We start from the raw sequence: 24,383 nt of genomic DNA on the forward strand, positions 1-24,383 counted from the left end.
TGAAGATTGCAAAATGTAATAGATATAAAGAGTAATGTTCTTATATATAAAACAATCATATGCCCAATGTCCCCACACATAAATTACTGTTCTTCCATTCTTTTTTATGTTAAGAAGGAGAAATTAAAAATTTACAAATTCTTCAAAATAAGGCGATGAGGATTATACTCAAAAGAAATATCTATTCTAATGTAGAAATAATGCACAAAGAAATTGGCTTGCTCACAGTAAAGCAGCAAATTAAATATAATGTAGCAATTTTTATGCTTAAAATAATTAAGGGGATGAATATAAATTATAAACTCTAATAAAAAAACTGAATTTTGGAAAAAAATTGATCGGAACCAGCATGAACACGACCACAATACTAGAGAAAATAACAAAATTAGACTTCCATTTAGGAAAAAGGCAAAGTCACAAAATTCAATTTTATTTAAAGCAATTAAAAAGTACGAGTATTACGAAATGGAAAAAAATATTTATGAAGAAAAAAACATATCAAAATTTAAAATAATGGTCAAGACATATGTGATAAACAATTTATAAATTAAATATATTTGCAATGTTATTATTAGAACACACATAACAATATGTATGATATGTGTGCCCTACTTTAAGATTTAAATAAAAAATATTAAAACAATAATAAAATTTTACCAACAATGACATACATATGATGAAACAAGGGATAAAAAAAAGATAAGATTACCGATGAGGAGAAAAACAGAATCTTGAAACTCATTGTACAAGGGATTGAAGCTGTACAATGATTGACTTTCAAGCTCAATTGAAGCTGTACAGGCACCACATCCAACAGTATGAAAGCTGTCTAGAGATCAGATATTTACTTGGTGAAAACCAAATGCCACCTATATAACGCTTGTTCGGATGTGAATCGTAGCACCTCACTAGGGCCCAAATAGCAAAATTCTGTATTTTGAGAATGGGTGTCTCAGAAGAATCTTGGATGTGCGGTGGTGGTTTGAGGTAGTAAGAGAACGGATGCAGCAAACTCTGGAGACGACTGTCGTCAAGCGGAGGCAATGCGGGTATATTATCTGGATGCACTGGGATATAGGGGCAGGGAGAAGTTAATTAAACATATTAAATAAAGCAATTCAAATATTCATTAGAAAATCACTCCACTTGCATCGTAGACCTTTGTTATTGAGAAATGCGGATCCTCTGTTTTTACATACAAATAATATTTATTATAAATTTCAAGGGGTAAAAAATAATAAAATAAAAGAATTTTAGATTAAAAAAATATATTTAACTTAAGTTACTTATAACATTAATAGAGATAGGTATATTTACAAACTTATTTAATACATTTGGACGCCGTGGGATACTTTAAATGTTCACAAAATAGAAACTTCTTAGAAACTCTTGACCAATTCCAGAAATTTATTATACTTAGTGGTTACCGAGTGCCATTGACATATAATACATAGACATGCACTATAGAGTAATATATTTTTAAAAGTAGTGAGAAGAAACCGTATCTATAGTTACTATATTCCTCAAAATATAGCTTGATTAAAATGACAGCTGCCAAACTAATGTCACCGGCGATAGGAAATTACTGATCACTGATCATGTACCGATTAAATCGATTTTATCAGTTTTTTTGTGCAAACATAAATCTCTGTTTCCGAAAATTGATATAAAAACGCAAAAACAAGCCTGTTGTAGTGCGTTTAAGACAATTATTTAATAAAAAATAAGTCATAAAATACTTTTTTTCATGAACAAAAACAAACGAATTATTATTTTATTCGTTCGATTTACATTGATGAATTTGTCCAATCTCTAACCTTGTAAGAACGTCGTTAATGATTAGATTTATTTTAGTTTTAAAGCTGATTTTATATAATTATGTTGATTTATATATCAAGCATTGTATACAATAATAAATTAACATGCCAGATGCGAAAGATTTTTCATGTGTCAATGTAAATCACTCTTTAGACGTCACTACAAAGTTATTTCGTCACTTTTGCTGACTACTGTCATTATAATTAAGCTATATTTTAAGGATTATAAGTACCGTTTACATATACTAAGGCTGCATTAAACAAGCATACATATGCTATGATAAATATCGATATTAGTTAATACCGTCTCAGTATATATCGACGTAGCTAGCCGTTCATAATCGCATCCCAGATGCAGCAACACTACTACCGAACCACAACACGTCACAATGTCATAAATTATTTTTAAAAAGTAACTTATTTCTAATTTTACACCTTTAAAGATCGTTTTTCTTTCACGCAGACACTACTAACGCGAAGATTGTCAGTCCTCTATTATTTCTGATAGATCCTGTTCCTTATCTTCTTCCTGGTCCCTTTTCTTCGCTGCGGACAAGCCCTTTTTCAGTTTCAGGGAGGCTTTGTAGATTTCCAGCGAGTCTTTGAGCGGTTCTATGAACTTCTCGAACTCTATGTCTTCCATGGCGTCCAGCACGTCCTGGCCGGTCAGCGTTTTCCTGCCCGCTTTCTTGGCGACGTTTGTAGAGGCCGAAGTGACGTACAGTACGAAAACTGAGGCTACTTTCGCTAAGCCGGTTCTGGCCTCCTTGGCGATGGAGACGCCGTCGGGAAGGGCTTCCTTCACGAGCCGAGACACCACGGATATTGGCAAGTTTAAATCTTCGAGTCTTTCAGCCATTGTGAATAAATGAGTTAATTAAAGTTGCTTTTTTTACAATGCCGGCCTCTAACGTCAACTCAGCGCGAAACCGCGGGAACTTTTGTAAGGTTATGTTTTTTCTTTCCATAGATAATACATACAGATCGTAAGATGGTTGACAATAAATGTCATCCAGTAAAATGCATAGATTTTGGTACCTATTTATGAAAAAAATATGCCAGGTGAGTAAGTTTTCAGCAATTTTGTTGCTTTATAATAAACTGTTTGATTACTAATAGTTACCATATATGTATGTGTATATAAAATTGTAAAATATATACATTTTTTTCATTGGCATCGACCCTCTACAAAATGTTAAGAAAAAAATTAAAGCATACATTGGTCTTTATAGATGCAAGTCACAAAATGGTTTGAAAACGTAGTTTTAGATGTAGAATCAATCACAATACCTACTAGATAGTCGGTGTTAACGTAACCATAGTTACTAAGTTTGTTTTTTAACCAGGGCTGCATTTAACGATTATATATATGCTACCAAAAATTGGAGGATTCTCGTTTTTGGTAAGTAAAAAAGTTTGTATTTTAACGTTAACAATCAATATTCCTTGTTTTGATTAGAATAGACTGTCAAACTACACCAAAATTAATATTTTATTTATAATATTATCATCGCAATGATTTTTAAAAGTTTTGTAGGTCTGAAATTACTCAGCTCGTGGCGTTACTATTTCTCTTCGGAGAGTTGTCCCGATTGGTGGGTTGGCTTACCGCAAATCTATCACAACAATTTATCATTAGCTGATTTAGAAGATCTTCTGACGTCTATTAAAGTAGCTCATTCTTATTAAAACGTATTTTTATAGGGCAGCGAAACAACGACTAAAAAGATTTTCGATGCGAATGTTGATAGATGCAGAGAACGAGGAAGACCGAGAAAGACATGGGATGACTAAATCCAACAAATACTTGAAGATGGACATGTCAAAAGTCGGAATAATCGGCGGGCGTGCATGAGAAGATGTATTGATGTAGAGGAAGCGAGGTCTGCATGCAAAGACATAGTGATATAGGGTTTTATCCTCTCTGCATGCCCTTGCGGGGAAACGGCGTGATGATTTGTTTTTGTCAGGCTCGTGGTGTAATGGTCAGCGCATTTGCCTACCATGCAAGAGGTCTCGGGTTCGATTCCCGACATGGTTGATACGAAATATTATTTAAAAAGGTGTTTTTACACTAAAATATTTCATAAACTGGTACTTGAAGCGTGAGACTGATCAGCTTACCTTCAGGTAACAAAAAATGATCAAGATACGCTGCGATTGGTGTACCAATGCAGTGCCCTATGCACCCTTAGGTGCAGAAAGGGAATGATGATGGTTTGTTTTTGTATTTTCATATATTTCAATACGTTTTCGAGAAACCTTTACCGCGCGTAAGAAAACATTTTTTGTCTGCAATTTTCCGTAGCACTGAACTTCCTTATTGATGGGAAGTGCTCTCTCTAAAAGTTAGTAAGTGGCACTAAAAAAACAAAGTATTTTACACCTACTTTACAATGCTGATAATTTATTGTACACAAAAAAATGTCGATCAGGTCTTACTGTCTAAAACAGATTCTGTAAGTATTATCTTTCACAAAACCAAATTTTGTTTACAGAAATCCTACAGAAATTTAAATCAAACACTTTATCCCCGTTTCTCTCACTGCTGCTTCCCATTGAATATAATTATCTTCGCTTAGCGAGTTGTCATCACAACTCGAGTGGTTTTCGTTACTGATGAAGCACGTCGGATAATTCCCTTCAGTGAGGTACTCTCGGTCCAACTGCACCTCCCTCAAAGTGTCCAAGATAGGAAATAAGCACCCGCAGTTCCATGGGTTCCCGTGGAGACTAATCCTCAGCCCATATCTTCCCTTGAAGATGTTGCGCGGAAGGTAGGTTAGCCTGTTGCACGAGGCAGCCAGGTGCTTAAGATTACCGATGCTCAGAATGTCATCAGGAAGCCGCTTCAAAATATTGTTTCTTAAATCTAAACTTTTCAATTCTTTCAATTCGATAAATGTAAGAATATTCAACGTGTGTATCCTATTGTTATTAAGAAATATGGACTTCAACTGTGTGTTGCTTTTGAACAGAGAATTGTCAAGCGTGTTCAGTTGATTCCCAGATAGATTCAGGGTCTCCAGATTTTCGAGATTGGCGAAAAAGAAGACCAGAAAACTTTGAATTGAGTTGTACGACAGGTCCAGTGTTCTTAAGTTGCGTTGTTCACTCAAAAGTTTCTCGTACAACCAAGACAGTTGGTTGTGGGAGAGGATCAACGTTGTGAGGTTACTGGCTAACGAAAACGTTTCAACGTGAAGATTGGTGATGTTGTTATAGGACAAGTCCAAAGTTTCTATATTCGTACCGAACACTTCGGGTCTAAATATGTCCGCTACATTGTTGTGCGAGAGGTTTACAAATTTCATTTCATTAGTAAGGCAAGCCAAACTCACAGCGTTTATGGAATTATGCGCCAAATTCAAGTATTCCACCGCTGATTCTTTAAAGGTGTTCTTTGGCATGTTCATAATTCCAGAATGTGACAGAATCAGCGTTTTGAGTTTTTTGGCATCTTCGAAACATTTGTCTCCGAGTTTCACAGGAGTGTACGACGCGTTCAAGTGCCTGATGGACCCCCCGACTTTGAACTTTGTAAAGTCAATGCTATCGGGATTGCGCGAGAGGTCAACGATCCGAAGACCTCCGAATGCGTTTAGATTCGGCAATGAAAAGTAGTTTGAGTTTTCGCGAAGGTTCGACAGATCCAAAGCGTATAAATTCGGGACGGAACTCAACAGCGAACTTCCGGGACATCGCCCGGTTCCCGACAGCCGCAAGCTTTGAAGATTGTGCAAATGTTTGAACTCCGGTCCCTCGAAACAGAGATCTGGATTTTCGGACAAATCCAAATTGATCAAAGAGCTGGCGTTGACGAACAGATCGGGCGACAAGCTTAGCAGTTTGCTGTCTTTTAAAACGAACGTTTTGATGCGAGGCCATTCATATTTAGCGAATGATTCCGTCAATGTCGTTTGAGTTACTCCTTTTCTTCGATAGTTTGATATGTGGTTACCGGTTTCCCCCGATCCACTGCACACTAATGTTTCGACATTCCACGCCATCAAATCACAGTTTAACTCACTGACACTTCTCCGTACCAATAACAAAGATATTGCTAGAATAATCCACAAAAAATCTGCCATTTTAGCAGTAAAAAATAGTTTCTGATGCACTTTCAAATGACAAAACACAGCGGAGAATAAAAACAAGCTACTCCGTAGAATATAAACTGGTAGCTGCTGTAGGTACAGTGCGATAATCAAAACAAGTTTCCATTTCACATTGGCGCATCAAAACAAAACGCTCGTGAATTTGACGCAACATAAATATAATACAAATAGGATGCTCCTTCGCTTAAAATTGATTAAAATTAAAGTGGTTTATTCTATATATATTCAGAATCGTGTCTTTCGAAGTGCAGATCCGTATTAGAAAATTCTCTTTTTTAGCAAAAATTCATTAATATTTATTTATTTATTATACGGCACAAGTGCCTTTCTACAATATAAAATATAACATCATAATAAGTTCAGTTCTACAAAAAAAAACAACATTAAAACATGGGTATATAAAAAGAAAAATATATATTTATAGGTATGCATTCACGGAGACTAGATCGCTGTGCACGTGCAAACCACGTGATACCGCATGATTGGCCCGTTTCACACCACGGCAAAAATCTACACGGCACGATAAAATACAATAAGGTTGATCGATATTAATTTATTGTTTTCCAATTATATATTTATTTAATGCCTGACAAACGCAATGACCAGTACACCATGAGACCGAATAATCTCCAGTCGATTTCCTTTTGCAAGATTCTTACCTGAGAGTACTCGCTAAATTTAAATACCTAATGATTTTGATGAAATTATCAAATCTTTTTTGTTAAGTTTTACTATATTATTTTAATCGGGTTGTGGTCCCGTGGCTAGTGTTGCGGACTCACGGAGCAGAGGTCCGAAGTTCGAACCCCACTCTCTACCCTAACTTGGTTTCCATTTTTAAATAGTGAGTTATTAAACTCGTTCAAAATATTCACCAAAATTGAAATGTATGGGTAAATTGTAAGAACGCTAATATATATATTTTTTTATACATACGTATATTTATATATTTTAATATATTAACTGAGGCGTTTTTATTGATATTTTTATTAAAATCATTAACTATGGAGTTTTATAGAAAAAAACGAAAAATATAAAATATTGTCAAATTTAAATAGGTACAAACGAATCTAATAAATGTCAATCCACTATAATTTTACTGTGCCGTTTAGATTAAGATGATATGTGTGAAATGGGCTATTCTCTGTCGGATATCACGCGGTTGGTTTGTTTATTCGGAAATTCTTGTAATAATGAACAGACTTTAACAGCAGATCATTAGCACAAGTAGCTTTTGCAAATGAATCGTTAATTGCTACTACAGAACATCATAAAATATTTATAGAGAGATGATTTGAATTCACGCAGACTCGAGTTAAAAATGTCGATATGAGAGGTACATTCGTTTCCTAGTCTGTGTATGCGCGGTGTAGGTGAGTGACAAATATTGTTAGTTTGAGAAGGGTGACAATAATATACAGTATTTTTATTTATTTCGAATACAAACAGATGTACAGGTTAAATTAATATTTTTTTTATATAAAATGTATGCATAGTAGGGCCTGCCATCCAATTATATGTATTCACTAAATAATACTGTAATAAAGCGACGACGGCTTGAAGTTTAAACTATATAAATAATAAATATACTATATATTAAAATAAGATTAATATGAACAAAACAAGGATATAGTGGAAAGGAAAAGAAGGAAATTGATAAGGAGTGGTAAAGGATGATTGAAGGAAAGTGAGAGTGGAAAATCGCATTTGATTTAATGACTAAACGAATTATGAATGAAGAGCATGAATCAAGCCTATTAATTCTCTTCTGTACATACTGTATGGAGTGTTAAATATATCAAGACTATTAACTTTTTTGTTAAATTTTTCACATATACGAGAGATCGTAGAATGTTTCCGATGATTAGTTTTAAATTTACGAATACAGAAAATATCAGAGAGTCTAGTTGGCCTGGAGGGGACACGGTAAGCAAGTAGATTAATGAGTTCCGCGGAATCGAATTTATTATTGACAATTTTATAAAGCAGGATCTGATTAAACATATCTCTTCTGTGTGCTAATGAAACAAGGTTATAAAATTTTAATGAAGCTAAATAATTTGGAAAATGCAAATTAAATTTGTATTCTAGTTTTTTCAGGAATTTTTTTTGAACACTCTCGTATTTTGTCTAGTTCTACGTGCTGGTATATTAATATTAATTCAATCCAGGAGTTTGCAATATTCGAATTTAGATATAATGATTTTATATAAAAATATTAAGTCTGTTATTGTCCTGCGATCTTCCAGAGTAGGTTAATTCAAAGAATTTAACAAATACATGTAGGTAGTCAATTTGTTCTATAGGAATATGAAATTAATATTTTTAATTAAAAAAATTGCATACTATCATCTCTTATCATAAGTTTGAGCAATCACTAATACATATATACCAGATCTTGCCTTGAGGTGTTTTTTTTTTTTTTTTGCCCAAGCTTTATTTTATTTCACTGAGAAGCTTCAGATCTACCTACTTTTTTGATACAAAAAATGTTTTCTTGGGCGCGGTAAAAATTAGAGCATTAAATAGGAAGGCAAAGTTTCTTGGAAATGTACAAAACTCAAATGTCAAAAATCTGTGCATTTTTTATGCCGAATTGTAGATAATTTAAAAAGATGGTTGTCGGCGACCGCGGCTCGATCGGGTCCCGGGGGCGCCGGCCGCAGCCCTCTCCGTGTCGGACGAGCTGCATTGGAATTTTCGCGCGTTCAGCAGCGGCTGACCCGAACTTCGCCGGACCACGAAATGCATTTAACAGTTTTGGAGCTATGAAAAATAAATGTCTTTGCCCGAGCTGGAATTTCAAGTAAACTATTCAATCTTTGACTAGATCTATTAAAAAAATTAGGAAATAAATTTTGGCGCATATGAACATAGTACTATAGAACACATTACTGGCAATATAATTTTCGTAGCTTCAAAAGTTCAGCTTCCTGAAATAATTGGTTGGAGGGAAAAGTTGAATTTTTATTTATTTATTAATTTACACGCCCTACGGGCTTTTACATATATTAGAAATTACATTCAAGTGCAGCAGTGAAACATAAGTATGTAAATTTAGTTAAAATTAAAGATAACATAAGAAAAACTAAAAGATACAATAATAAGTGAAAATAAGGAAATGTACCAACATAGGTATATGGGTACATGGAAAAATATTTAATAAATTTACATATGAAAACATACACACATACATACCAGGGGCGAACCGTGTATAGAAGCGATTATGCTCAGCTTACCATTATATTTGACTAACCATAATAATGTTTTGTTGTAACTTTATTTACAGAAAAACAAATAAATAATTACCATTTATTTTAAATCATTTCCACCGTTCGTATTTTTGTCCTAATATAAATATAAAATTTAATAAATCGCGCCCTGCGGTTTGCCAAGAAATTAGACCATTATTTCAGCTTATTTTTTCATACAAATAAGTATACTATATTTTGAATGTATTAACCCCATTGCGCGTTTTTTCTTCTAGATTAAACATGCAGATTACACAAATTATGTGAAGATTCTTGATTTGGAAAACAGTATTTCAAACATTGTTTCTTAAAGACTATTTTTCTTTGAGATGGTACTTTTGACATAAGACCATAATTACTTTGATGCGTCATATTGCAGGACATATAGCGCTCCACGCGGCCGTTTTTAACACTATCAGTTACTAGAAATATGCGGCCAGTTGACATTTCAAATAAATAGCTAATATCGACTGAATTCATAGTGGTATTTTTTATTTATTTTTTAATGAATCAAATATAAAAGTAATGGAAAATATATCACGAAGTTACATCGTTTGAGTTGATTTCACACAGAACCACAGATAAATATGAATTTATAGTAAATATTACTTACATTATATTATTTACATTCTATGTAGTTACAAATATATGATATTTATTTACAGCTTACCTGTAAATAAAATCACCATTCGCCACTGATACATACACATGCATATGCATATGCATACATACACACACATATATACATACATGCATGTACACATACATACATACACATACACATACATGCAAGCATAATTTTAATAATGAGTTTTTGTACGGTTTCTGAAGGTTTAATATGATTATTATAGGCTCCCCCTCATCCAAATATTCCATAAGAAAGAGAAGGCCGTACAAGAGCATGATAAACCATTTTTTGTTACACAGCGTGTAAATTGGCGTCTAACCAGCCAATAACAGGTCATAAGCCCTGTAAATAATTCCCCTCTCTGTTACTATTGCAACTTGGAAAAAAAATTGACTAGCTCCTGAAGCAAATTCAGTGCCCTGGCGGATAAAGAAATCAATTCAATTAATTTATTTAAAAATAACATATACATTACAAACATATATTCAATACGTACATATTATAAAAAATAAAAAAATACACGAAAGAGACTCATGTCAAAGTAGTAGGAGAATCCTGCTCGGAAAACCCCTTCGGATACATGATAAAAGTCAACAGATGGGAGAGTTGAGGAAATGTGGATGTTTAAACATGGGCAGAATGGTGGATGTTACACAGTGTGTAAAGTGGCCACTTAAACCAGCCAATGACAGGTCATAAGCCCTGTAAATGCCTAGACTTCCATATTCCCTTCTCAATAATGTTTTCCCTCTCTGTTGCAATTAACTTATATACTTTTTTCATTTGAATTTTATAAATAAAAACTTTCTCAGAACTCCTGTACGCTTAACTCAATTTCGATAAAAATGGTCTGTTAGACAAAAACTAATTAAAGCAACGGCATTTCGTCTAGTCTCTTGACGGAGAGACTTCATACCCATATTGACCCATTATAGACCCGTTACTTATTCCTGTTTAACTGGATTTTAACCCTTAAATGCAACGCGACGGAAATTTATATCATGCCAAATATTTAGGCTTACTTATTTTAAATCATAAATAGGAAAAAAATGTCAGGTAACAATATCGAGAGTTCATCTATGGATTTTAGAGAAAGGAAATATAAAATTCACCTCTTGTCTATGATTTATATCACGTCGCGTTGGGGAAACAATGTTCTATGGTAGATTCATATTTTTTTTTATATGAAAGTTTGAAATGAAGATATATTATTTTTTATTATATTTTATTTATCTCGAATACAAACAGATGTACAGGTTAAATAAACAAAATAAAAACTACATAAAATGTAAACATAGTAGGGCCTGCTATCTAATTGTATGTATTCACTAAATTATACTGTAATAAGCTTTTTTTGATATTTTTTTTTTAAATTTTTTTTTCGTTCTAAAAAAATATTTTAATGTGCCAATATGTCTTCTTGCTCATACTGACTATCGTGGTTTCAGATGTGGCAGGGTTTAGTGAACACCCTGTATAATAAACATTCGCTGTAAAAAAACATATTTTGTTTGATAAAACCCTTTTTCAGCATGTTTTCATTCCTGAAGTTTTACATTTGAATTTCTCAGTTATTTTATTTTACTTTATTTTATTAACATAAACGGCAAATCTGCCTTTAACAAACATTTATAATATTAACATATTTGGCTTAATATATATATATATATATTTTAAAACATGAATTTCCTTATACCCAAGATTTATATTTAAAAAATTAACCTAAAAATTATACAGCATATTCAGTAGAAAGTTTAAATAATAAAACATTCTACAGTAAAACAACAAGATAATCATAAGTACTGTTTCACACAGCTAGGCAAAGTGAACAAAAAACTGTATACATATATATTATGAAATGCATGAATAAATAAATATAATTACCATTCACCATCTTTGAAAAAGTTTAAAAGGTTTGTTCTGTAGGAACAATACCCTACACTAAATATATCGGTATAATCAAAATGTGGAGCGAAAACGTTGATATATATTTACTTTATGAAAAATATACAATTGAATAAAATTATTGTGAATAGGGTATTAAAAGCAACCTTAGAAATATTCACCAAAAACGGAAAATTATTTATTTTCAATTATTCAATTTTTAAATTCAATTCTTTTATTTTAATAGCATAATTATACATTTTTACAATTTAAAAAAAAATCTTTTGTTATATTTTTACTAAAACTAAAATCCCACCAAGCCACTTTTTGTAGCTTGTTGGTGAATATTATATTTGTACTGACTTAATAATATTATTTACATTTATAAAAACAATGAATAACATATAAAAATTAACGGCCGGAAAAATCAGAATAAACATGTTTATTATATTATTTTTTAAATACAAGAAAATATATGAAAAAATAAAATATTTACACCTAAGCTACTATTCATATATAAACTCTTGATCGAGTAGCCACTCTCTTATTTTGCTCTTGTTACAATGTGAGTTAAATTTAAGTTCTTTTGGTAATAAATTAAAAATTCTAGGTACTAAATATTTGAGAGTTCTATTTCCATATTTATTACATACTTTTGGTACTACCCAGCCATCATTAGACGTGAAGCGTGTATTATGGTTATGTTTGAGAGGAAACATGAATGTATTGATGCCAAAATAAACTATACATAAAAACCTACCTACCAATACTATAACTACAAAATAATAGCGTAATTCAAAATGGTCTCTAAATCTTGCGAAAACAGATTTCAACTATGCTACTTGACACCGCAAACTAAGCATTCTCCATTGAGTTGGTGAGGCATAGATTATTACAAATCTCACAATTATTTTTTTTAAGTTTTTCGCAAATATCTCGGTAACTCTCTCAATTATACTATGACGTAAATTTATACCACCATGCTATTTAAAAAATATTATACTTTTTATGACATAAGGATTTTAAAAATATTTTACAAAAGCAAAAAATCATCCATTTATTTATTTATTTTACATAAACGGCATAAATTGCCTTTAAAATATATTGAACATAAATATGAAAAAAATAATACACATAAAAACATGACAAAAAATTACAAAATTGCATAACTATAACCATAGTAACAAGTAGGTAAATACACATAAGCAACCAAAAATATTAACGAAATAAATACATAAATATGAAAAAACAGGAAAAACATTTTTAAATAAAAAGAAAAGTTATAACTATCAAGTCCAGAACCAAATATATCAGCCTTGTCCTCATACTGATTGCCATATCTATGGAGCCTAGGGATAGGCGAGTGCATGTGATAGTTGGTCCTAGAACTTGCAGAACAAAAAGGAGATCTGTGGCGGGTATGTCGACCAGGTACACGGAGAGGGTTAAGGGTTAAATTAAGTAAATCATCATCATTCCCTTTCCGCACCTAATGGTGCTTAGGAAACTACATTGGTAAACGAATCGCAGCGCATCTTGATCATTTTTGTCACATGAAGATCAGTCTTACGCCTAGTCTAGGGATTAAGAAATATTCTAGTGTAAAAAAACCCTTTCATATCAACCATGTCGGGAATCGAACCCGAGACCTCTTGCATGGTAGGCAAACGCGCTGATCTTTACACCACGAGGCCGACAAGATTTGAAAGATATTTTGAGTTTATCCAAATCCAGTCCTTGTCTACAAAAAAAAATGACAAACTCAAAATAAAACAACAACAACAAACCATTTTGCCGTTTCCCCGTAGGGATAGGCAGAGAGGATAGAACGCTGCATCACTCTATATTTGCATACATACCTCGCTATCTTCTCATGCACGCACGCCGATTATTCCTACTTTTGACATGCCCATCATCAAGTATTTGATGGACTTGATCGTGCCATGTCTTTCTCGGTCTTCCTCGTTTTCTGCATCCATCAACATTCGCATCTTGGATTTTTTAAGCCGATCTTTCGCTGTCCATTCGCTCTACATGTCCAAGCCAACGCAGCACCCCTTTCTTGATTCTGTCGCAATAATGCAAGTCTCAGCCTAACACAGTTCACGGATCTCGACATTTGTGCGCCTATCATACATCGTTTTACCACACATTCGCCCGAGGGATCGCATCTCGACAGCATTCAACCTACGCTCATCATCATTTTTCCAATTCCATACTTCGCTCCCACGCATTACAGTTGGCACTATAACTCCACTGGGAACTGCTTGTTTTGCCTCCTGCGATAAACATTTGATTGCCAAAGTAGATTTCAGTGCACCTTTTACCCCGTTCCCGGCACTCACCCTCCTTTCCATCCCTAGTAAACATACTTCCCACATACACAAATTCTTCTACCTGATTCAGAATATCTCCGTTCACACTGATCGCACATTTAGTTATATTTTCATCCCTTTCAAAAACCATCACTTTCGATTTATCAGCATTCCATAAGCAAATTGATTGTTGATAAATCCACCTGGTCCATGAAGAAGTATAGAAATTGAAAAAAATTAAATGTTCAGGCGTCTCTTAGTATGTAGGTGATGAAATTCAATTAGATAAATCTCACCCACATAAATAAAGGTTTCAGCACTTTAACTTTACAAATATCAACTGATGAAAGAATTGAAGGAATATTTATTATTTATTGATTATTTATTTGACGGACTTATGCAGTCCATTCTAACGATGGTAAATACAATTTCTTATAATAAATACAGGCACTAATAGCATAAAATACAACTACATAAAAATATGCTAGGACAAAAAAAATAAAAATTACTACCTCAAGACAAGATCCAGGGTCTATCTTAGTGATTTTTTAAATCTATAAAGACTTACACCAAAAAAGTCCAGATCTTGTCTCGAGTTTACAATACGACACAATCGGGACATTGGTGCATGCGAGCCATAGTTTGTGCTGTGTTGATCGAGGAACACCACATTATTATTTCGCAACCGGCGGATAGATGTTCAAATATGGGCAGAATGGCGAATGTTACATAGTGCGTAAAGTAGCCACTTAAACCAGCCAATGACAGGTCGCAAGCCCTGTAGATGCCTAGACTTCCATATTGCCCTTTCTAAAATGTTCTTCATCTGTGTTGTAATATGTTAATATGAAAAAACCGAAAATAAATAAACAAATAAAAGCTGCGAATTTACATGATTAATTTATTAATTGCTGAAGATAATGTCAAGGGTCACTGAACGGTTGGTTAGCGGTGCAAGAAGAGAGGGAAGGAAGATTAAAGCAGAAAGAGAGGGAGACATATTTAGTATCGTTGATAAGGGCCGCACTCAGGAATTTTTATTAAAAGTAAAAAAAATTTTTTTTTTTGGTATTTAAAATGCCAAATACGCGATTGTTTCACCATCCCTCTCATTATCGAGCCTGCTGGTGCATAGGGCACTACATTTGTTTACCAATTGCTGCTGTGTATGTCGTACTTTGTATCTACATATTATACACTCACCCCATGGCCTTAGAAATGTGTGTTTTTAAATGAACCTTTTCCTCACGTCCCAAACACTAGCGCGTTACGGTGCTGTGTACCTAGTCTAAAAAATTTGAAATTTGAAATTGGAAAAATGTAATGATTCGTTTAAATGTAAACGTTTCGTGCCTTGTGGGTCCCGTTTTCGGGTTATTCAAAATATGCATATTTTAAACCTTTGTAGAAAGATTATCCGACGTCATCGCATTTTTTTGAAATTTTGAAATTTTTTTTTATTAATAAATTTCATAAAAGGTACGTGTTTTTTAAAAATTCTATACATATCTACTTTTACACATCTAGTAAATGTTATCACTGTAACTCTACAAAAAAAGAGACTAACTCTTGTGCTTGGAGAGGGACTTACACTGTTGTAGTTGTTTATTTATAAGAGTTTATATAATTTTGAATATACGAGTATATGAGAAAAAATAAAAACAAAAATGTAAAAGTAAAAATAAAAAAATAACTTGAAAAGACCCTATTGATAACATTTTTTTCATTTTACCTCATTTGGCCTTTTCAAGCATCAAATATGTAAAAAACAAAATCGGTTTGTGGTCCTGTGGCTAGTGTCTCGGACTCACGAACCAAAGGTCCGTGGTTCGAATCCCACTCTACCCCAACTCGATTCCATTTTCTAATAGTGAGTTATTTACAACTCGTTGAAAATGGCCCTCAAAATTTAATATTTGGGTAAATCATAAGAACACAAATATTTCTTTTTAAAAAAAAAATAATAATATACTCGTACTTCTGCCTAGACAAGGGTTAAATATTTAAATTTTGATGTACCACAAATATTTCAATTTCAATTTCAATTTACCCAAATGTTTAAATTTTGATTTACGTACACAAATACTCTAATTTTATCACAAAAAATTTAATATTGGTTTTTCCAAATTTTTCAATATAGATTTACGCAAATATTTTATTAACATATTACAACAGAGATGAAGAACATTTAAGAGAAGGTAATATAGAAGTCTAGGCATCTACAGGGCTTATGACCTGTCAATGGCTGGTTTAAGTGGCCACTTTACACACTGTGTAACATTCACCATTCTGCCCATATTGGAACATCTATATTCCTTCAATTCTTTCATCTGTTGATGTTTGTGAAGTTAAAGAGTTGAAACCTTTATTTATGCGGGTGAGATTCATCTAATTGAATTATTTCACCTACATACTAGGCAACGCCTGAAAAAGTCTACAAAAATTTGGACAAACTCAAAATATTGTTGCAAATATTTTAATTTTGATTTACCCAAATATTTCAATTTTTATTTATCTAAATATTTCAATTTTGATTTACCCAAATATGGGGGCTCATTTTTAACGAGTTGTAAAAAACTTAGCGAAGAAGACGGGAATCAAGTTACAGGAGAGTAAAGTTTGATCTTCCGATCTTTTAGCGACCTCGCAACACCAGCCACGGAACCACAACACTGTTCCTACGAATTAATATTATGTATTGGTGCGTATCCAAAAAACCCTTAGGTACTATATATAAAAAAATAATGGCCTTTTCATACACTGTGAATGAGCAAGTTCCGTGGTTTTTAAAAAAAAGGCGACTCTTTCTCCAGCAAGCACTCTCGCCACTTCGTACGCCAATCCCGTGTTTCTTAGTTCCACCGAATACAGCCAAAGATCGACGATCTTCCAGAGCAACGGGAGCCCGCAGGTTTGAAGAAGAGGCTACTTGGGTTGAGGCTCTCTTGAGCCGTGTGCAACGCGTGTCTACGGCAAGTCCACCCAACCCGTTATATGAAGTTGCGGCGTATGAATTTTTAGTCGAGAGTATTAAAAAATCAATAATTATTCATAAAATGCTCAAATGATTCTCATCCGGTCCTGAGATTCTGGAGACCGGGATTCTGGATGTAGAATAACCACTTTTATATATTTTTATATCTGTTTTGTGTGGAGAGCTTCAAATACATGTGAGTCGAAGATTTTATAATGATCTTTTGTGAATCCGACAGCAATCCAACTTGTGTTATTGTTTTTATTTGATAACAACACACTAGAACTTGAAATAATTTATCACAATCGCTGTTTATATTACGACACGAATTAATCGAAAACATAAGTTAGTAAAAACGCGCTGGTCGTCTTGTAAATTAAATAATGCGTAAATTAAATAATAAGGTGTAAAAATGATTGCGTTTCATTTGAAAATTGTTTTAGTGACACTTTTCTCAGTGAGTAGAGGTGCCTGTGAATTGAGATGTGAAATTATGACGTGGAATATCGAGACATTAAAGTGCAGTGCAATAGGAGACAGGGGTAATCACATTTCGCACCAACCAAGACGACGAACGACTCAAACGACATTGACGGAATCTTTCGAGAAATATGAATGGTCTCGCATCAAAACATTCATTTTGAAAGACATCAAACTGCTGACTCTATCCCCCGATTTGTTCGTCAACGCCAGCTCTTTGATCAATTTGGATTTATCCGGAAATCCAGACCTCTGTTTCGAGGGACCGGAGTTCAAACATTTGCACAATCTTCAAAGCTTGCGGCTGTCGGGAACTGGGCGATGTCCCGGAAGTTCGCTGTTGAGTTCAGTCCCGAATTTGTACGCTTTGGATCTGTCGAACCTTCGAGAGAAGTCAAACTATTTTTCGCTGCAAAATCTCAACGCATTCAAAGATCTCCGAATCGTCGACCTCTCGCGCAACTCCGATACTGTTGATTTGACAAAGTTTAAACTCGGGGCGTCCATCCGGTACTTGAACGCGTCGTACACTCCTGTGAAACTTGGCGACCGGTGTTTCGAAGGTGCCAAAGAACTCAAAACGCTGATTCTTTCACATTCTGGACTTAAGAACCTGCGGAGGAACACGTTCAAGGGATCAGCGATAGAATACTTGGATTTGGGGCATAATTCTATCAACGCTGTAAGTTTGGCAAGTCTGACGAATGAGATGAAATTTGTCAACCTTTCGCGCAATAATATAGCCGACATATTTAGGCCTGATGTATTCGGTTCTAACCTGCAAACCCTCGACATGTCATATAACAACCTTAGCCATCTTCATCTCGAAGCCTTTTGGCTCGCCACCAACCTCACAACGTTGATCCTCTCCCACAACCAACTGTCTTGGTTGTACGAAAAACTTTTGAATGAACAACGCAATTTAAGATCGCTGGACCTTTCGCACAACTCAATTTACAGTTTTTTGGTGTACTTTTTTAACAATCTAGAAAATTTGGAGACGCTGAATTTGTCTGAGAATCTTCTGAATACTTTGGACAATTCAATTTTCAAAAGCAACAAGCGGTTGAAGACCATTTTTCTAAATAACAACAAGATACACACGTTGAATATTCTGACGTTCGCAGAACTGAAAGAGTTGAAGGTTTTGGATTTGAGAAACAACATTTTGAAGAGGCTTCCTGAAGACATCCTCGCGATTGGAAAACTGGAGAATCTGGCCGCCTCGTGCAACAGGCTAACGCATCTCCCACGGAACATCTTCAAGGGAAGATATGGGCTGAAAGTTAGTCTCCATGGGAACCCATGGAAATGCGGGTGCCTGTTCCCCGTTTTGGACACTTTAGGGGAGGTACAGTTGGACCAAGAGTACCTCACTGACGGTGACCATCCAACGTGCTACATCGGGAAAGGAACCCACGCGGGGTGTGATGATAACTCGCTGAGCGAAGAAGACTATATTAAATGGGAAGAAACAGTAAGAGAAACTGGAATCAAGTGCTTAAAATGATATGTCATTGAACTAAAACATAATACCAGCTATTATTGTGAAGGGAAATTGACTAAAATTGCTTTACAAACTAGCGACTGAAGCATAGAATTAAGAATGGTCCAGAAACCGCATACGCGCATCAAACAGAAGGCGACTAAACTACTCATAAATAAGTAGTTTTACGTTTTTTAATAAATTTTTTTTTTTTTTTTGCACCACAACAGGCCAGGAGGCCCAATTACAGTAGTGAATTACATCACAGAACACCCAGGCTTGAAAAAATCACATTTAATTTTTGTGTTCTCACCGGAAATCGAACCCGGAACCTTCCGTGTGTGAGTCAAGCGTCTTGACCGCTACACCACAGAGGCCGCGTTTTTGTTTTTGTTTTTTTTTCCCATTTGTTTTTTGTACACGTCGCTCAGTACGCAACTCCCTATTTGAATTTAACTATGCCGTGTTGGGTCGTTTTAAAGTGCCGAAATACTGCTGGGATCTTAAAGAAACAGGATGGGACCACATTTCATGTGTAATAAGCAAATGAATGTGTAAGTAGCAAATCCATTACATAAAAATTGAATTATTTTTCCATTTGTCAGATTGTCGAAGAAATCAAAATGGACATTTCGAAAGTGTTGCCAGGGTAGTAATTTTTTTACCCTACTTTGCTCGTCATTGGACCTTGAATTAAACAACTCTGAGGTGGACATTTGAATGACATTATTATCTTTAAAACATCAAATATTATTTAACATGATATTAAAATATCTGTTTTATGTAAAATAATATTTGTTTTTTATTTTATGTTCAAAATTCATTAATTCAATAACTTTTATTAAATGACCCTTTACTTATTTACTCTGTTGTGTCAATCAATATTTCCGAGTGATCAATAAAATTTTAGAGAAATTAACATAAGCTTTTTTTTTTACCTCACATTTGTGTTATGATTATATATTTTCCCACCTGGCAACATTACGTGGCGACTTCACGAATGCGCGCGGCAAAAGTGGGGAAAAGTGAGGGGATATTTGGACATAGTCCGATGTATTTAAATATGATTTTCTACGCTCCTACTGGAATATTCTTAATTCTATAGACCGAAGCCTGAAAAAGTCTAAACGATCTATGAGACGCACTGAAGCAGAAAAAATCTCGAAATTGATAGCTCGCCGACTCAAAATGGAGGACTTCATCTAAAAATATTATCGCTCAAGTTTCTTTTTTTATCCAACAATGTTTTGAGCATGTCCAAATGCTTGCAGACTGGCTGGATTTTCTCCCTAGGGAGTTGTTTATGTGTAAATTTGTTGCGACAGAGAGGGAAAACATTTTTGAGAAGGGAATATGGGAGTCTAGGCATTTACAGGGCTTATGGCCTGTCATTGGCTGGTTTAAGTGGCCACTTTACACGCGGTGTAACATTCACCATTCGGCCTATGTTTGAACATTCACATTTCCTCTTCCAACTCTTCCATCTGTTGACTGTTAAAAATAACTACCTGGTAAAAGAAGAAATATTAAAAATTGGAAAATAATTTTCATGTGTTGCCTAGTAGGTGAATTCGTTCAGCCGAAAGAATCTCACCCACGTGATAAAGGTTTCAGCTCCTTTACTTCACAGAAGTCAGCGGATGGAATAGTTGAGAAAATGTGGATGTTTTAACATAGGCAGAATAGCAAATGTTACGCGGTGTGTAAAGTGGCCACTTACCAACTAATTTTAGAGACGCCCCTTCTTTATTTACATTTAAGTCAAGATTGAAATGTCACTATCTAAATATTTAAATTGTTCCTTTATCCTTCTTCTTTCCTTCCCATCCCCTCTCCACTCTTCATAGTATAGTGTAAATTATTTTTATATATATTTTCATTTTGTTAATCTTTGTTTTTAATTTTTGTATAAAATTGTAAGATTCAATATGTCCATGTATTTATAATTTTCTCAAACTGAACGGTTTGGGTAGGTCGGAATAAATTTCCTTAAAGCAATATGCCCGCCCATATTGTTTATGTATATAAAGTGTCAAAATAAATATTTAAATGACAGACCATATGCCCTGTAAATGCCTAGACTTCCATATTCCCTTCTCAAAAATGTTTCCCCTCCGTATTGCATTCAAATCATGCATGAATTTGCTGTCAGCATTTTTCGGAACATAATTTAATACTATAATTGATTTGTCGTTAACTTTGTGGAATAACTATATATTTATTTACATTTAATATTTGACTAATATCTGATTTAATATCTGACACATGGCTGTGAAACTTTTGTGTTCACGAAAAAAAAATTACACAAATTATCAGTGACACAGAGAGCCACGGAAAGGAGAATGCTGGGTATTTCGTTGAGAGGCAGAAAAACCAATACACGGATTAGAGCGAGAACAAAGATCACCGGTGTGGTCCATAGGGCTGCCAACCAGAAATGGAGCTGGGCTGGTCATATAGCCAGAATCACAGACTCTAGATGGACCAAAAAATTCCTGGAATGGCGACCCAGAACGGCTAGAAGAAGTGTCGGCAGGCCTCAGACAAGGTGGTCTGATGACATAAGACGAGTTGCAGGAAGTGGTTTGATGCGGTTGGCTCAGGATAGGGAAATATGGAGACTAAAGGGGGAGGCCCATGTTCAACATTGGACAAGAGACGGCTGATGATGATGATGATGATGAATATTTAATAATGTTTTTTAATACGATTTTTTAGTATGACTATCTATAGGATGTCTTTTTTGCGGTTTTTCTTGTTTTATATCGATAATTTTTTTTTTAATTATAATTTTAATGACGTGTCTCCTTGATGGTGTTCCGCCAATTATATGCTCTTATTAAAAGTCAACAATGATTTAAAAATAATAAATTATGATTTATTAACAAAAATAACAATTACTTTATCTACTACATACACAGTTAGGTAATATATTTTTCTGGATCATGTCTAGTCTGCCTAACTAGGTACAACCTGTTTTAAGGCAGACATTTTAATGCAAAATGAACAATAATATTACGACCTACTTTTTAATTAACTATAAATTTATAAATTATTAATTTATACCATTTATTATGTAAGAATGTTTTTGAGTAAATTTTCCGATTTTTCTCGACCTAAACCCAGTCACCAATTTTCACAAATTTATTTGATTGAATCCGGGTCATGGTTTTGCAATGTTCGGGTAACATATTGTATATTTTGGGGCCCAGAAACCTGAAATTTCTTTGCCCGAATTCAGAGTTTGCGGTAGACCCCATGACCCATCCTCTAGTTTGACTTCTGGTAGTGTGGGAGTGTTCCTTTTGGGATTTGATAGAATAATTTGCTTTCACAAACATTATGAATTTTCGGAAACAGAGTCTCATGTTTGCATGTAAAAGCTGATAAAATCGATTTGATCGGTACATGATCAGTGATCAATAATTTCTCATCACTAGTGACATTGGTTTTAGTTTCAGTACTGCAGAGCAGCGTTTATTTTATAATAAAAAAATACATAAAAGAATTTGTTACCCACTAAGTCTAAAGACTTTTCGGTGTGAAACATTTTTTTATATTATTACGACAGGTTTATATTACATTTATTTTATTTGTATTTTACAGATTTTTTTATAAACAGGCACTATAAAGTATCTAAAAGATATTTCTTCAGTTCTTTTTTTTTCATTTAAAGATTTTTCATGTTAATGATGGTTTATGGGAGATCATTGAACAATCTTGGAACAACGCGATTTAATGTTCGCTCTCCGAAGTAATTTGTAATTCGGGGAACAGACAGGGAGCCCTTAATTTTTAATCTAGTGTTGTGAGTGTGGGAAACTCTTTTTTTATATTCCGGATCAACAAAGTGATCTACAATCAATTTGTAGTCACAAAGTTGTTTTACCGGCAGGACATTACAGAATTTAAATTTGACAGCTGTCATTTTAATCAAGCTATATTTTAAGGACTATAAATATATAAAAGTAGATTGTGATATAAAAAAAAATATTTACTAAAAAAAGAGACATTAAATACTTTTTTTCATGAATAACATTTACGATTTACGTTGATCAATTTGTCTCATCTCTAACATTTTTGCAAAATGACTTAACTTTGTAAGAACTTCGTTAGTAATAAGGTACATTTTTGTATTTATTTATTTTAAAGAAACAAACAGTCGACAACGATATAGTAACATTAAAAAAAAAAACAGTTTAAAGACAGACCAGCAAAGTTTCTAAATAAGAATCATACATATTATTAAATTGTGTTACAACAAAAGGGTGTGTTTATGTGTATTTGTATGAGAGTAAGTGTAGATGTGTGTTTATGTGTATTAGTGTAGAAGTAAGTGTTCAGGTGTGTGTAAGTGTGAGCATCATTAAATAGTAAGTGGGATCGTATCGCAGCCAGAAATAAGGAGTCTTAATTTAAAAATTAAGGGGCATATAAAATATATCTATGGCAAAAAGCATTATAGTTAGAGCAAGAACGATAGACGAAAGAGTGTTGTGCATAGTTAGTGCTACAGACTGGCAGATGGAACAAATACTTATTTATTGTTACGCGAAAGGGGACATTGAGATTTTAGTTTTAAAGTTGATTTTATATAATTATGTTGATTTATATGTGAAACAATGTATTAAAAACATAAATTAACATGCCAGATACGAATATTTTTTTGTGTGTCAATATAAATCACTCCCTAGACGTTACTACAAAGCTAAGTCCTCACTTTCGCTGACAACTGTAATTCTAATCAAGCTATATTTTAAGGACTATAGTCGATCTTGATTTATTTATTTATTCATATCTTATTCCATTATAAACTATGATTAATAATTAAAATAATGTGACCTCACCGGGTTACCCGTGCCGAGGTCACTTAATAATATACTTCAAAAATATATTTTTACATTTGAGAACAGATATAAGGCTGTAACTTTCCAAAAAGATACTAGCTCTCGTACTTGGAGTGGCTTACACTGTTATAGTTATTTAGTGATTTAACGTTATATTATAATTGACATATTTTCTTCAAATGTTGACGAAACATTGAAGAAAAAAATAATTCAACGGCTAATATGCAACACGGCTTTATATTGATTATTATTGTTATGGAATGTTATTTTGTATGAATAATACGTATGCTTATATTTTAGTTATTATTATTTTTTTTCTTACTTTTTAAATTTATATAATTTATTTGTAAAGGAAAAATCTGTACCTTAAAGCTGAAAGGCTGGAAGTAACTTTTTTTGCAAAATTGAGTTATGAATGTCATTTTGTTTATATTATATTCAAATTATATTTATTTATTTATTGACTTACACGTTAGGACGTGCTTTTGCAAATTAAAAAAAAAATCTAATAAATATTAGAAATGTAATATTTTGAGTTTGTCCAAATTTTTGTAGACAAGGACTGGATTCAACTCCCTGGGGA

At 33.7% G+C, this 24,383-nt stretch overlaps 3 protein-coding genes across 3 annotated transcripts; 1 reads left to right on the forward strand and 2 right to left on the reverse strand.

Moving 5' to 3' along the window:
- Positions 1–1,251: 1,251 nt before the first annotated feature.
- Chrac-14 (DNA polymerase epsilon subunit 3 Chrac-14) lies at positions 1,252–3,708 on the reverse strand. Its single transcript, XM_088224562.1, has one exon. The coding sequence runs from the start codon at positions 2,674–2,676 to the stop codon at positions 2,302–2,304; it is 375 nt and encodes a 124-aa protein (XP_088080688.1). The 5' UTR covers positions 2,677–3,708; the 3' UTR covers positions 1,252–2,301.
- Positions 3,709–4,195: 487 nt separating this feature from the next.
- On the reverse strand, positions 4,196–6,131 carry LOC148282780 (uncharacterized). The gene has a single exon (XM_088224561.1). It carries the CDS (start codon positions 5,906–5,908, stop codon positions 4,331–4,333), a length of 1,578 nt encoding a protein of 525 aa, XP_088080687.1. The 5' UTR covers positions 5,909–6,131; the 3' UTR covers positions 4,196–4,330.
- Positions 6,132–17,144: 11,013 nt separating this feature from the next.
- On the forward strand, positions 17,145–19,867 carry LOC148282781 (uncharacterized). Its single transcript, XM_088224558.1, has one exon. It carries the CDS (start codon positions 17,400–17,402, stop codon positions 18,975–18,977), a length of 1,578 nt encoding a protein of 525 aa, XP_088080684.1. The 5' UTR covers positions 17,145–17,399; the 3' UTR covers positions 18,978–19,867.
- Positions 19,868–24,383: the final 4,516 nt, after the last annotated feature.

The sequence above is a fragment of the Micrasema longulum genome, unplaced genomic scaffold (genome assembly GCF_059751315.1).
Source record: "Micrasema longulum isolate JH-2025_06_02 unplaced genomic scaffold, ASM5975131v1 h1tg000295l, whole genome shotgun sequence".
NCBI classification, from domain to species: Eukaryota; Metazoa; Arthropoda; class Insecta; order Trichoptera; family Brachycentridae; genus Micrasema; species Micrasema longulum.